Genomic DNA, 15,650 nt, shown 5'->3' on the forward strand with positions numbered 1-15,650 from the left:
ATGATCATGTTGTGTGCAACCAGAGGATATGCATCTATGCCAAATGACTGGGCATGCACGGTCTACGAATAGACTCACAAAAGTGCCATATCACTGCTAATCTAACTTGATCGGACTAACTGAACCCTGCTATGGTGTAGCTTGTCCATGGACACATAGGGTTGGGATGTGTCACGTGACAAAATTGTTGTTTTCACCTAGTGATTAAGTACTCTTACGGTTTGAAAAGGCAAGGTTAAAGAAGATGAAGGGCAAGGAACGGCTCTTTCCGAAGCTCAGCATGCATTACTATGGGCCTTTTCAAGTACTTGAGAAGATCAACGATGTTGCTTATAAGCTGAAATTGCTTGATACTTTCGAAGATTCATAATGTGTTTCACGTGAGTCTTCTAAGACCCTTTGTGGGTGATGTGCCAAAAGATATGTCAGATGAAGATCAGCAAGAAGTTGAGGAACTTGATTAGATCTTTGTACCTGAGCAAATTTTGGCACATAAGAAAAGAAAAGTTAAGGGACAGGTTGCAAGATGCTATTTGGTGAAGTTCAAGAACTATCCACCTATGGATGCAAAGTGGACGGAAGAGTGTGAACTGCTAGAGTCACCAAATGTATTGCAGCTTTACCTTGAGGCTTTTGGGTTATAGCCTATGTATGCTCCAACTCAACGTGCTCAAAGGAGGGGTAATGATAGAGCTGGCACATCAAATGTACATAGGCATTCAGTGCAATAGAAGTCAACACTGCTCTACAAATGCTAAAGGTATTATGCTCACTTCTATCGTAGATGAAGTGACAAAAGTATGAAGGTCTCATTAGGTCATTTGTTTCTATGTTTCATGACCTTTCCTATGGATACATGTGATGATAAAAGAGTGTTGACCACACTAAATCATCTATGGCATGTATATCTGGCATGCAATCGAGGATGTGTGATTTTTCAAGAGAGGAGGTATGTCACGACGCTGTGGCAACCACTAACCTTCATTGTTGGTTCCTTTCCCTTGATTTTTCTTTAGTTTTTGGGAGCCTCTTTTGGAAGTCACAAATGGCCGGACATTGTGTGGCCAATGTGAAACGGTCGATGGCCGAGAGTTTCACCCACAGTCGAGAAGGGCAGGTCGCCACGAGAAGGTCGTGCCAGTCGGCATTGCAATCAGAGCAGTAAACGAGTGTCTAGGCTCAGTTCAAAGTCATTTAGGACCCTCACTACACTTAATAAGTTGGTGGGTACTAACTCAATAAGGGACACTTGGGGGCTCCAGATAAATTTTCCAAGTCGGCTTTAAAGAGGGGGCGCCCAAATTGAGAGAGGAGGTTGTTTTGCTTCATTAATTGCTTTACAATGTGTGTGTGAGTAGTGGGTGCAAGTGATCACAGCTTTAATGGAAAGCTTGCCTTCTCCCTTGCTCTATGTAGCACGATGATTCCGCTCTCATGAATCTCTCCCCCCCTTGGAATACAGAAACGTGATGCCCCGCTCGAGGGCTTTTCATCTATATGTACAGTTGTGTGGGTTCATGCGCCATTGCCGAGGCAAGAGCCTCTTGCACAGGTACTGGATTAGCTATTGCTAATCCCCCGCAGGTACAGGTGAATTCGGAGAGATTTCACACGAGAAATCTCGTCCGATTCAAAGGGCAAGTAGCCTTATAGGTGCAGAAGCTCGAGGGCTTGCTACAGATGCCACCGCCACGCAAAACAGAGCCCGAAATAGTGAATTACAGCCTACTGTGTATTTTTGCAGGTTTAGGGTTTTGATCCTAATTGAACCCTAATAACCCCAAGAGCTTCAAGGAAGCGTTGGGATCACTGTATAGTTGATCGGGTGCGAGAATTCAGCACCGGGTTTGGGAAAGTGCCCGTATGCGCCGGGAAAGTCATCTTTTACATGGGGATTTTGTTTGTGAAGCCTCCTACGACAGTTACACTGCCAAAATCGGGTTAGAGCAGGCCATTTGCAGCCAAGTAAAAGAGGGACAACTAGTAGGAACTCGCAGGTTTTCTCCCAAGTTTTATAAGAATAAAGAAATACCAAAAGAGGCGCTAGTCTTTGGGGCCTATAGGGTGTCACTGTTTGCTTGGTAGCACTCTAGTTGCCAAGTCGTGGTATGTTTGAAGTGTTAATTCCAATCACACGTTTATTCGTGAAGTTCCTCTGTGTCGTAAAGTTCAAGTAAAGAATCGGGTGAGAATTGTCACAAAATGCTGACATGGCATGTGCAAATTTTATTAACCCCCTGACAATTTTACAAGTTGTTCAAACTTATGGGGGTCCTGTCCAATGGGGCCCATGGGGACACAGAGAAAATTAAAGACAAGGTGTGCAACTGCTGACGTGGCAGGATTTTCGCGATTTGAGCTGACATGGCAGGCTGTACGGACGTCCGCAAAATGCGATGGCTGGCTGACGTGGCATGTTGTACGAATACCAAAAGGGGCCCCTAAATCGGGTTCTCTTCCCTCAGTTTTGCCTGAAAGCATTGAGTAGAGAGGACCCTCGGACGTTGTACTTTGCTCAAGATATAATATAAAAATAAACACCGAAAGGGGCGCCAGACTTTGGGGCCAACACCTCTAGGCACCGAAGTATGTCGAAATGTGTGTCGTCTCTAACTAAATTGTGACAAGAGTACTTTAAGTATTTTCTCGTGTGTCGTACCCGATTCCCAACTTGGGGTGTCCAAGTCTATTACAACGGTATCAGCGCTCAGTTGATTTTCCAATCCATTCTATCATGACACACATGGATTCAATCAACGAATCCCGCAAGGATCAGAACAACCCATCAGGCAACTCCGAGTTGGGAGAAAATACAAAAGATTCAAACGGAGGACGGCCCCCTTCTGGACATTCAAAAGAAGAGTAGGAGACACCCCGGCCCACGGAGTATGAACACATGGAGATGTAGCGTCAACAACAAGTTGGTGCCTCTGCTCAGCAGATGCTCAAGTATTCTAAAAATCCTTAATACGCAAAAAAATTGACTAGGCATTCGATTGATGAGATGCATTCTCGATGGCATACGGCAATCGATTCACCTTTGAAGTCAGCTTTAAAGAAAGATCCCGTTCCGAGGATGTAAACCGAAGATGAACTTGACGACATAGTCAACAGACGAGTTGACCGACTCCTGAAGACCAAAAAGCATTCATAAGAAGTTGGAACATATTCGATCAGTAGACTACCCTAGCTAACTAGGTCACAAGTCTACTTTTGCAAATGCACGAAAAACAAAGAAGCGTGTACGCGTCGAGGTAGTTTGTCCTCATCCTCTTCTGATAGTTCCGATAGCTCGTCCTCTTCTGATTCTAGTGATGAGGACAGGACGAAAGATCCAAAGACACGAAAAGAACAAGACGACGGCCAAGAAAAGCAGATCCCAACCGAAGATCTCGGAAATATTTAGATAGCTCGGAGAAGACTTCATCCTCTCCTGAGAGTTCGGACTTCGATGAACCGATGTTTTATTCTAAGAGGAAGCATTTGTACAGAGGCAACCAATATGACTTTCACGAGGACAAGAGCAAGAAAACCAAAGATTTCAAGGAGGGTAGACAAGGCTCAAGCACTTAAGTTTGATACTTTTACAAGCATCCAAGATACCCACAAGGCCCTCACTTTTATTCAATTGTTCGACATAGCTTTTTCAGGAGGGCGCTATTCAGAGCACTCCAATGTTCGGAGGGTAGCATCCTATTTGAAAGGAAATGCACAGGCAAGGTGGTCCACTCTCTTGCTACGAAAGGAAGCATCGATAAAGTGGCTACAGTTCAAGCACCGGTTCACTTCCTCTTGGCTCACTCAAGAGTATGAACGTGATGTGATTACCACTTGGAATCACCTTTGGATGATAAAGGAGGATACTTCGAATACTTATTGTCAGAGATTTTGGGATACCTTCTTTCCAGCCTCTTCTTTTAAAAAGATCACTTTTAAGGAACAGAGAGAGATTTTGTTGTGGTCTACCCAAAGAGATACGAGATTACTGCTTACTGCAGAAGTCTGAGTCCATAAAACAACTAATGGGACATGCTAAGCAAGGGTTTACTCTTACGTATCCAACTGATCAACCTTTGACAACTAGGACCGGACAGAACTCGAATAATGGTGGCAGAAGAAGAGGGAAGTTTCAGAAAAAAGAAAGATACAGGTCCCCAGCTGCTGGCAGATGAACAGAAATCCGAGTACTTCAAAACAGGAAGTGCTTTGAATGTGGGGAACAAGGACATATATCAACACGGTGCCCTAAAAGACACAGAGGACAATCAGAAGATAGGCCAGAGAGTTCTAGAGCAACTAAAGAGCGCGGGAGAAACGAAAAGATGAAAGCAGGACTGGTACCAGATTGTGTGGGGACCGACCCTGATCAGATGGATGAAAGTACTGAACTTTGCCGCGTATGGGGCAAGTTGCGAGACCAAGAAGCCATGATGTTCTTTGACGGAGGAGCCAAGGCCAACTTTATTTTACCCAAATTGGCGGCTCGACTTGGAATTACGCTCGAGGAAATGGGGCCACAAGCGGAGGCTGTTCTAGCGCCACCCGGAAGGGATGTTGCCATTGAACCTGTCATTGGCAAACTTCGTTTGCATTGTCAAGGGTATCTAGGGCACAAGGACTTTTATATCATGCCTCTAGAAGGGTGTGATGTCCTCCAAACGTCGTTTCCATTGTCAGGGGTATCTAGGGCACAAGGACTTTTATATCATGCCTATGGAAGGGTGTGATGTGACATGTCCTCCTAGGAATCCCTTGGTTCCACAGCACCGTGGTCGATTATAGGGCAAGGAAAGCAACTTTAATGAGCAGGACCGAGAGATTGCATCAAGTATAGAGTCCGTCCCACTTTTATCGGCTTCGGCCGTTTCCAAATTAATGAAATCCAGTCTTTTTGTTTGCTCGATTTTTTTTGAAAGAGCTGAATGATGAACAAAGGTCAAATATGTCTCATCTAGAAAAGGAACGACCAGAATTTCTAAATGCGCAGGCTGACTGTTTCTTTGAAGACCTACCAGGCGAGTTACTATCTCCACGTCCTGAAGACCATATAACTGATTTGATTCCCGGTACTACACCACCAAACTGGCCACCTTATCGAGTTAGCCGAGCCCAAAATGAAGAAATAATGAGCCACGTAAGAGAACTTCTTGATAAGGGTCTCATCCAACCTAGCACTTCATCCTATCCCAAGGATCGATGATATTCTCGACAAACTTTGGGGGTCCTCTTGTTTCAGTAAAATTGATCTGAAGAGTGATTATCATCAAATCCGAATTGCTCTCGGAGACGTCTACAAGACTGCTTTCAAGATGACTTTTGGTTTGTACGAATATTTGGTGATGCCATTTGGCCTTACGAATGTTGAAGCATTCAACCATATGATGGATAGGATTTTCACAGAGTACCGATCATTTGTGGGCACTTTCTTTGACGACATTATCATCTTCTCCAAGAATGAAGCAGAACACAGGCACCACCTGTTGCAGATTTTCTAGGCCCTGTGGAAGCATAAATTGGTAATAAATGCAAAAAAGAGAGAATTTGTCTTGCCTGAGATACACTGCTTGGGACACATCGTCACAGCGGAAGCGGTACAAATGGACCCGGCCAAAATTGAGACTATTTGTGATACAGTGATTGGCCTAATTTGAAGAATGTTCATGAGGTTCAAAGCTTTCTAGGCTTGTGCTCATATTATCGGAAATTTGCAGAGATAGCTTCTCCTTTGCATGTATTGACTCAGAAAGGGGTTCCTTTTACTTGGGACCCAACAAAGATTGCAGCTTTTCAGACTCTCAAAGAAAAGTTGACTATAGGACCAGTGTTGGCCTTGTCAGACTTGCAAAAGCCATTCGAAGTTTACTGTGATGCTTGTGGTCACAGTCTGGGAACAGTCTTGATGCAAGAAGGCCGTGTCATTGCTTTACAAACGCAGGATGTTTTCACATCCTGAAATGGTTACACAGATTTATGAGAAAGAGCTCTTGGCAATTATCCATGCTCTTACAAAGTGGCGACACTTTCTACTCGGAGCTAATTTTACCGTCTTTACAGACCATCAAAGTTTACACTACTTCTTGTCACAGAAGTAGCTTTCGAAAAAGCAGATGAGGTAGGCTAACATCCTGTCATAGTTTCATTTCCAAATAGTCCATGTTCAGGGACAGAAGGATTTAGTGGCAGCTACGTTGTCTAGAAGGCCCTTGGTTCTGGCTATTTCCGCGATACATCATCGAAGCTTCGAGGATATGGTAGATCAATACGCCACAGATCTTGATTTTGCAGATATCTTTCGTTGGATGCACAGTGGAGAGACAGTTGCAGGCTATTTCATACGGGACCACTATTTGATGCGAAAAACAATGTGTGTTACACAACCTTTGAGGGAAAATGTTTTGCCAGAGTGCCATTGTTCACCTTTTCAGGCCATTGTGGCATAGATACCAGAAAGGATGTGGACTGGATTTTTTTTTTGATCTTCCCAAGACTCAAAGTGGGCATAATGTTTCACAGATTTTTCGGTTACATGGCATGCCCGAGTCCATAGTCTCGAACAGAGACCCCCAGTTTACTAGTTTGTTTTGGAGGACAATCTCGGAGAACATTGGCATGCGGTTGCAATTCTCATCCTCGTTCCACCCACAGACAGATGGACAGTCTGAGATAGCCAATTCAGTGGTTTTGGATTTATTGAAGTCTTACATTTTGGATCAAAAGACTCAATGGAAAAAGTACTTGCCCTTGGTAGAATTTGCCTACAACAACACGGTTCATTCATTGACGGGGAAGGCACCATTTGCAACTAATAGAGGGTGCTAACAAGGTTCCTCCATTTCTAAGCACCAAAGATAAGATTTTTGAAGCAGATCAGTACCCGAGAGATTTGCGCACTGCTTTGGCCAAGGTGCGCGAGGCTCTTGAGAAATCTCAGGCACAGCATAAGAAGGCAGCTGATAAACATCGACGCGGCTTGCAAGTGAAGGAAGACGATTGGGTGCTCTTACGGTTTGAGAAGGCACGCCTAAGGAAAGGAGTGGCTTTTTCCAAAGCTAAGTATGCGATATTATGGCACTTTCCAAATTCAAGAAAAGATAAATGATGTATCCTTCAGACTAAAGTTGCCAGATACTTGGAAGATTCACAATGCTTTTCATGTGAGTCTATTGAACTTTCAAGGGTGAGGTGCCAATCAACAGGGAGCCTGAGGAGCAACCAGAAGTAGAAGAGAGCAAATACTAGCTCACAACAAAAGGAAAGTGAAAGGTAAAGTGATACGACGGTTCTTATTGAAATTCAAGAACTATCCGGCATTGGTGCGAAGTGGATGGAGGAGGAGGACCTAGCAGATACTCCTTGAATATTGAAACTTTACCTTGAGGCTTTTGGTCTAGCTATTCCAAGAGATCCCACAAATCAACAGGGTTGAATCTGGTGCAGACGGGACTGCACAAGAGGGGAGTTACTCTGCTCCTTTGTCACAAATTACCAAGATAAAATAAAGTCATTGATTTTCCTTTGGCTTTCAGGATATTGATAGGCTGACAGTATTCTGTTGTATGACTTTATGAAAGAAGTACTTTCACATGGGAATTTTCGAAATGATATTGATTTACGTGTGCTCTCTCATGTGAGTCGTGTCTGAGTGCATGTTTGAAAGACGAAATGATTACAGCATTTCGGTCTTGAGATTCCATACAAGATGGACATGATAGCAATAAGAATTAGTCAATCCGATATCAATGAGATCGGGTATAGATCTAGATGTGATTGCTAAACACGTTGCCGATAGATCATGGTCCGAGATCTTGATAGACTTTCTGTGATTTGATATGAATGGGATTTGAATGTTCATTGATTGTCGTCTTTGTGCAAGTGCTTGATTTAAGTCCTCTAGTGCCTCACTACTTAAAGTTGGTGTCTACTAAATTGGTTTATAGCTTATGTCTAATTTTGCAGGCGTAATCGAGGACAATTACAATTTTTTCAAGAGGAGGGTATGTCACAAAATGATGTCGTGGCAAGTGCCAATTTTATAAACCCGTGGCAATTTTAAAAGTTATTTAAACTTATGAGGTCCCATCTGATGAGGCCTATGGGGACACAAAGAGAATTAAAGACAAAGGCGTGCAGCTGTTGACGTGGCAAGATTTCCACGATTGCGCTGACATGGCAGGCTGTTACGGACATCCGCAGAACGCGCTGGTTGGCTCACGTGGCAGGCTATTACGGACATCCGCAGAACGCGCTGGTTGGCTCACGTGCCAGGCTGTACGGAAATCCGCAAATTGCACTCGTGGCTTTTGACGCTATGCTTTTAGGCCACCTACTTTTGAGATTGAAGCTTTTTATGTAACTGCTTTTGAGAAGGCCTAGGGCCTATAAATATGTACCTAGGGGTCTCTTCTCTCTGTTTTGCCTGAGAGTACTGAGCAGAGAGGACCCTCGAACTTTGTACTTTGCTCAAGGTATAATATAAAATAAATAACGGAAGGGACGCCAAACTTTGGGGCCAATACCTTTGGGTACGGAACTACGTCGGGTCGTGTGTCGTCTCTAACTAAATTGTGATAAGATTACTTCAAGTATTTTCTCGTGTGTCATGTCCGATTCCCGACTTGGGGTGTCCAAGTCTGTTACATCCCCACTATGCAATCCTTCAAAGATGTCTATAAAATCCGAATCTGTGGCGTACTGATCTACCATATCCTCAAAGCTGTGGTGATGGAGCTGCAGAAATAACCAAAACCAAAGGCTTACGAGACAAGGCATCCGCCACCACATTCTTCTGTCCCTAAACATGCACAATCTGAAAGTGAAATTGTGACAAAATGTTTGTCCACCGCATCTGCTTGTCCTGATGATAGGTAAACACAATAAAATCGTCTCCGAGTAAAAAGTGTTGGCACTGAGTAAGAGCATGGATAACTGCCAGCAGCTCCTTTTCGTAAATCTGTGCAACCCATTCTACTCTAGAAAACATTCTGCTCTCATAGGCTACAATATGGCCTTCCTGCATCAAGACCGCTCCGAGACTACGACCATAGGCATCACAGTATACCTCAAATGGCTTTTGCAAGTCTGGCAAAACCAACAGTAGGCGAATCGTCAACTTCTCTTTGAGAGGGTCTTGAAGGTTGCAATCTCGGATGGTCCCTATGTGAAAGGAACCCCTTTCTTTGTCAAAGCATGCGAAAGAGAAGCAATCTCCGTAAACTTTCGTATGAACCGCCAATAGTAAGAACGCAAACCCAAAAAGTTGTGAACCTCATGAACATTCTTCAAATCTGGCTTGTCTATGATGGTCTCAACCTTGGCCGGATCCATTTTGACACCCTCCATAGAGACAATGTGTCCCAAAACGTAAATCTCTGGTAAGAAAAACTCACTCTTTTTCCCATTCACCACCAACCGATGTTGCCTCAGTTCCAATAAAACCTGTAACAAGTGGTGTCAATGTTCGGCCCCATGCTTGGAGAATACGATGATATAGTGGAGAAAGGTGTCCACAAATGACGTATACTCTCAAAAATTATGTCCATCATCCTATTCAACGTTGTAGGAGCATTTGTGAGACCAAAAGGCATCACCAAATACTCATCAATCCAATGGACATCTTGAACGCAGTCTTATATACATCTCCAAAAGCAATCCTAATCTAATGATAGCCACTTTGCACGTCGACTCTACTGAAACAAGTAGAACTTTGTAACCTATCCAGGAACCAAGGGATTCCTAAAAGAACATCACACCCCTCCAAAGGCATGATATAGAAGTCCTCGTGCCCTAAATACCCCTGATAATGCAACCGAAGTTTGCCTATGATAGATGTAAATGGCAACATCCTGTCCAAGTGTCGATAGAACTGCCTCAACCGGTGGTCCCATTTCCTTTGGCGTGATATCAAATCGGGCTGCCAATTCAATCGAATGAAGTTGGCCTTGGCTCCTCCTTCGAAAAAGATAAGGGCTTCTTGATCTCGTACGCTCTACAGAGCTTCATACTTACATCCATTTGTTTCGGGTCTATCCCCACGAAATCTGCTACTAGTCCACCTTTGTCATTCCCTTCTTTGCTCGCTCCTTCCACTGCTCTAGAGCTCTTATGCTTGTCCCGTCACAAAAATGGAAGCGTGATCGTATACTTTTAGATCTTATTTACGATTTTTCATAAAAAAGAAACTCTGCACAATACAAAGTTGAGAGAATAATGCAAGAAAATTGACAAAGCACTAGGGACCAGAAAATGGGCTGGTCCCCTCCCCCCCCCCCCCTAGAAGGAGATTTCTTATAATTTCTGATAACTACAAGCGCATAGATTCAACACAGCATACGCTGCTACTGTCCCAGTCACTACTCTGATGCGTAAGAGCACATGAATTCATAATCCAAGCGACTGAAATTTTCATACCTGTGGTTATAAATGGCTAATTCTACTTCGTACTTGAGATTTTCTGAGCGGGAAATACTTTTGCTGTTATCCTGCTCGCGTAGGGAGTACCCACACGAGTTCTTTTGGGCTGAATTCTGCTGCTAAATGCAATCGGAATGCTGAAATTTGTGCAGACAGCCCGTACTATGCTTGTCTGAGTGCGACTAGTCCACACAGGGACGCACACAAGCTCCGTGGGCTACCCTTAACTATTCTCACACGCTTCGTGACCTCCTACGAGCTCTTCATAGACCCAGAGTAGCAATTCATACCTCTTTTGGTATTTCTTTAAATCGCTTCAACTCAGAAGAGCGCTGGCAACACTGCTCTGCATCTCCATGCGGAAGCATGCCAAAGAATGAGCCCTTAGCTCATATTTAAGGGCCCTTGGCCTACCAAAAGCAGTTTACATAAAAAGCATCAAATCAAAAGCATATGGTCATGTAGCCCTGCCACGTGAGCAGCAATCAACGCATATTGTGGAAATCCATGCTTTCAGTGCAAAGCGCGGAAGGATTGGTACAGTCTACCACATCATCAGCTAGTACGCAGTTTTTTTACTGAGTATATGGGCCCTTTATTTTAAGGTTTTAGGTCCCTTGGCCAATGATTTGCAAATTGGCTAGTTGGTTTGGAGTCAGGGTTAAAAATCCTAACCCATTTGTTATTTAGGCCACTCGGCCAAACTTCATAAGTTGGTGAGAAGTTCTTATTCTGCTACTTCTCTTATTGCTCCTCTTGCTAGGGTTTAGGCCCCTCGACCAGGATCTACAGGTTGGCTAGGGTTAGGCTCAAGGAGCCCTAACCCATTGGATTAACATATCAGCAGGTTGTGATAGTGCTATTCCCTAGGCTTGGTATAAATGCAAATATATGGGAACACTCCCCAATGCCTACACCTACCAAACACTCGCTATGCGCATGTGCAATCAAAGGGTGTGCAGCTACTTTAAAGTGCATGGACAAGTAGGTCCTGTGTACAAGCTCACAAGGGTGCCAAAACACTTCCCAGGCTGTCCTAGGACCTAAACCCTAGAAGTGTTGTGTACAGGCTCACAAGGGTGCAAGAACACTTTCTATCTATATATATATATATATATATATATATATATATATATATATTCACAAGTTTAGAATAGTCTGAACTCACGAATTATAAGAGGGGATAAAACACTCACAAAACTACAAAAGCAAGGGACACAAGAAAACCACCAAAAAAAAAAAAAAAACTAAGTCACTTTACTTGCCTGAACACTTCCTAGGCTATCCTAAACCTAGAAGTAGGAGTTGACATGTGCGTAGGAACGGGTGTACACGTGCCAATGTTGCCTACATCTCGCAAGTAGTCAAGGTACTGCGATGGCATAAAACGCTACTTAACCTAGAAGTCAACCCAATTCTAAAAAAGTCGCTCGCCATCAGCGGCACGCTCGAGGTGCGCGGCTATCAGTGCCTCTTGCCAAGTCTCTTACCTACGCTCACCTCCTTTATACAGGTGCACCCCTTGGCGGCCTTGCGCTCACACCAAGGTTGCTTTTTCCCTCCTCACATCAATTGGCTTTTTGCAACGTCCAAGGTCCGCTCTCCATGAGTGGAAGTGAGGAACTATGGAGAGGCTAAATCAAACTTTCTTTAAAGAGTTACTTGCCACTCTTCATAGCACACACTAGAGAGATCGACACGTCCAAGTTTTTATTGGGTTACGTGCCAAATCTTAAACGAGCAAGAAGTATTCTATGGTTCTTTATGTTCTTTTCGTAAGGGATGATACTGAAGCACTATCAAAGAGCTCTAATAACAAAGGTGCAACGGAAGTGTTGATGGTGATAGCTCAAGATGAGCGCTCTGTACGTATACAAGTTTCCTTTTATTTCATGAGAGAGATGTGCAATAAACAAAGGAAGAGAGAGAAAGATATTGAGTAAAGGTTCTCGGAGTGATAGAGAGAGAGAGAGAGAGAGAGAGAGAGAGAGAGAGAGAGAGAGAGAGAGAAAAGACTAACACGAGACAACGTCCCAAAACCCCCTACAAGCGGCCCTCCAATGATTCTCCTATCAAAACTCTGTATATCTAGGCAAAACTAATCATCATAGGTTCTTTAGATAATCCAGAACTATTTTCACAAATCTAGACACTACACTGGACTCTGATTATTGGTTAAGGCTTGACATTGTTTCAATGATTCCTAAGTGTCATTTAAGCTAGACTCTTCTAAGGTGATGTCTCTTAAGTCCAAATTGCATGCTCTAAAACATAATTATTCACATGAGAAAATAGAAGCTATCACAACCCATATAACTATTAAGAAAGCATTACATTGAAAGCAAAAGAAAGCAATCAAGAAGATCTCCAACTGGCATGTGGATCCATGAATGCCGAGAATCCAATCATGCAAGCCCAAAGAGACTACATATAGATATGAGATGACATATAAACCCCTCCATGACCTTATCAAAGGTTGATTCTTTTGAAATTATCTCCACATACAAATGCTCAGCAGTTCCATCTCCTCAAATTTCCACAATGGTAGATCGAAAATTTAAGGTGCAAGTGTAACATCACTTCTTAGCATTTTCTCCAATGAAGTATAGAGAGAGTGAAATCTCTTGTAAACCAAAGGCATGTCGAATCCACATTATGAACAGCAAGTCTTGATATTTATCCGGGCTTTGTGCGGATCTAGCATATACAAAAATTTCAACTCGAGACTAACCAAAATCATGCCCCAAGCTTACACTAGGACAAACAAGAATCAAGTCTTACCCTTTCAAAGGTTGGAAATGACAACCATGGTGGATAATTGCTATCGCAAAGCCTCTTTACATCATCTTGGTTCATTTGTCCTAGGAGAGAGAAACACGCAGCCTGGGAAACAATGTGGAAGTTAGCTGCACAATCTGAGAAACTCGGAAAGACATACAAAGTTCAGTGCTATGGGCAACAAAACAAACCTTCAAAATACGATGTTTACTCCTGCTTGCCATGACATGCTTCCAACCAGCCACGAATGCCAAGCCCAAGGTAAAACCCACAAAGAGGCCAAAAAATAGCCCCATAGCTCTACTTGATGAAAGAGCAAAATGTCTCTCTAGCACTTACAATCTTCAGACAGCAAGCCAAATCAACTAGTGTCTGTTTCAATATGAAATGCCACACCATAAAAACTCACAAGCATGCAACATCAGAGCCCTGATGACACAAGTCAGGTCTTGAACTTTACCTATAATTTTGAAGTAGGTGAACCTCCTCTGCATGCACACCAGGGACCTTGAAGCTGCATACAGAAGAAAATCGAACCACAATAAATCTCTGCATCCATGCCACCCTGGCCCCCTTCCCGATAAGCAGGGAAATAACGTGAAAAAGATCTTATCAAGCGGCTGTGTTCTGCAGAGATGCAGATGCTCAAGCAAGCATAAAGCTGGTGCACGAGTCATTATGAGGCTTGAAAAAGTCAGGAAAGGCTGATTAGTCTGTCTGTCTGTTTACACCGCTCAAAGAATGTAGGAAGGAATTTAATCAAAGAGGGCCAAGCAAATACAGGCGCAAACCGTAAAGAGCATCACGATTCTAATAAGAAATAGTATGATTTGGGGGCTTCAAAGACGGGGCGAAGATGGCAGAACAAGCAACAAACTTAAGGGTGATCGGACTAAATCTCGCTTTCGAAAACATAAAATCATACCTGAAGTAGGGGAAGAACCTTGAGAATATACAGAGAAGAGGAAGGCTGCTAAGCTAGGAGAGGTTTCATCGGTAACGACAACTAGATGTGGGACATTTGAGCAGAAAGGGAAAGGAACTTCAAAGATTATCCGTGAACGAGATTAATTAAAGTAGGAAATCAGTGATTGGAGGTTGGCAAAAGTTTTGTCGGTGATGAGAGAGAGAAGTGCACAGTAAACCACACAAGCGAGAAGAAAGAAGTTAGAACTCGAAAGCTCAAAAGAATGACGCAGGTAAGTGCTGCCTGTGCTGGCTTTGTCTGAGTGAGGACGAGCCGAAACGACATTAATAAGTCTAACCGGAGCTTTGAAGTTTGAAGGATCGAGTTGACAGAAATGCGCAATGGAACATGGCTCTTCATACGTCACAATATCCAAAAACGGTTTGACAAAAGGGCAAAAGCTGCCATCACGAAAAGGGATGTCTGATGTCTTGTTAACCACAAGCCTGTTTTGTCCATAACCTAGGGTTCCCAAAATGCTCAGAGTACGCTAGAGATGCCAATGCAATGATTAAGCCAGCTCCCAAACCAGCTGTGACCTAGCATAAACAGCTTCTGAAAGCGTAAAAGGGCAGAAAATGATGGCTTCGTGAGCAAGGCTATGGTGCCTCACCTCGGACGACGAGGAAATGCACTCTTCGTCAGCGCTCCTTCCGATAGGCAAATCGGAATCGGCGTCTGCTATGATCAAGAGATGCAGACGAACGGGCTCAATTAGAGCTCCGCCATAGCCTACGAGCTTGAGGAAGTGTCGGTGAATGGGCTGCTGCAAACTTTCAAACTTCAAACAGCCAAGGCCAGAATGGCGAGCACGATGCTGCTAAACTTGGACCAAAAGTATGGCCGAGGCCCGAGAAGCTTTTAAATCCCCCCCATCTTCGGTGCTCGGTCCTTTCAATATCAGCTTCTCAAGATTCAACTCCTACTTTGAACTTTGTTGGCACGGTGTACACCTTTTAAGGGGGCTGATCCCCACGAGCTGGGGTAGAACCCCAGCCCGCTATCATCAACAAGGCGTCTGGAGACAAACGTTGGCATTGCCTTTCACTAGGCCTGAAGAAAGAAAGAGAGAGAGAGAGAGAGAGAGAATAAGAGAGGGAAACGAAGAAAAAGAGAAACTATAGATTAAAGAGAGCATATCTTCCAAAAATTGAAAGGGTGCTCCGTTGAACACGGGCTGAAAATCTCTCACATTTGCCCCCCCCCCTTTTTGTCGAAAGGTAGTGCCAACAAACGATCCCATGAGTCTCAACTTTGCCAAAATTGGCAGAGTTAGAAAACACGTCTTCTATCCCCATCCATCTCGACAATCTGTCAGTTCATGTTGGCTATAGTTGATCGAACGGACAAAGTTGTTGATGGGTGGCGGGGTGGAACCGTGCAGATCCTCTCTTAATCTAGTGGATTAGATGTGTGACGTGTGCGTAGGCATGCCCATCTTGCATGTGTGTGAGTGAGAGGGGAGATGCTAACGTGTGGCTCATCCCAAAGTGCA

The 15,650-nt window shown here is 43.7% G+C and overlaps 1 protein-coding gene across 6 annotated transcripts in view; it reads right to left on the minus strand.

Annotated features, from left to right (window-relative positions):
- The window catches only part of LOC147431026 (calcium-dependent lipid-binding protein-like), a 46,293-nt gene extending 31,254 nt beyond the window's left edge, over positions 1 to 15,039 (minus strand). Inside the window, exons 1-4 of one of the 6 annotated variants that reach the window (XM_086493536.1) lie at positions 14,769 to 15,039; positions 13,649 to 13,702; positions 13,380 to 13,560; positions 13,192 to 13,293 (exon numbers count right to left, since the gene is read on the minus strand). In XM_086493536.1, coding sequence (XP_086349662.1) covers positions 13,192 to 13,293; positions 13,380 to 13,484 — 207 coding nt within the window. In that variant the 5' untranslated portion in view covers positions 13,485 to 13,560; positions 13,649 to 13,702; positions 14,769 to 15,039. Of the gene's footprint in view, positions 1 to 13,191; positions 13,294 to 13,379; positions 13,561 to 13,648; positions 13,703 to 14,113; positions 14,439 to 14,768 lie in introns of those variants that run through there. The other 5 variants (XM_086493534.1, XM_086493532.1, XM_086493535.1 and 2 more) reach the window with 5 other exon arrangements.
- Between the last annotated feature and the right edge of the window lie 611 nt (positions 15,040 to 15,650).

This window comes from Adiantum capillus-veneris, chromosome 21 (assembly GCF_014529385.1).
Source record: "Adiantum capillus-veneris isolate H3 chromosome 21, ASM1452938v2, whole genome shotgun sequence".
NCBI lineage: Eukaryota > Viridiplantae > Streptophyta > Polypodiopsida > Polypodiales > Pteridaceae > Adiantum > Adiantum capillus-veneris.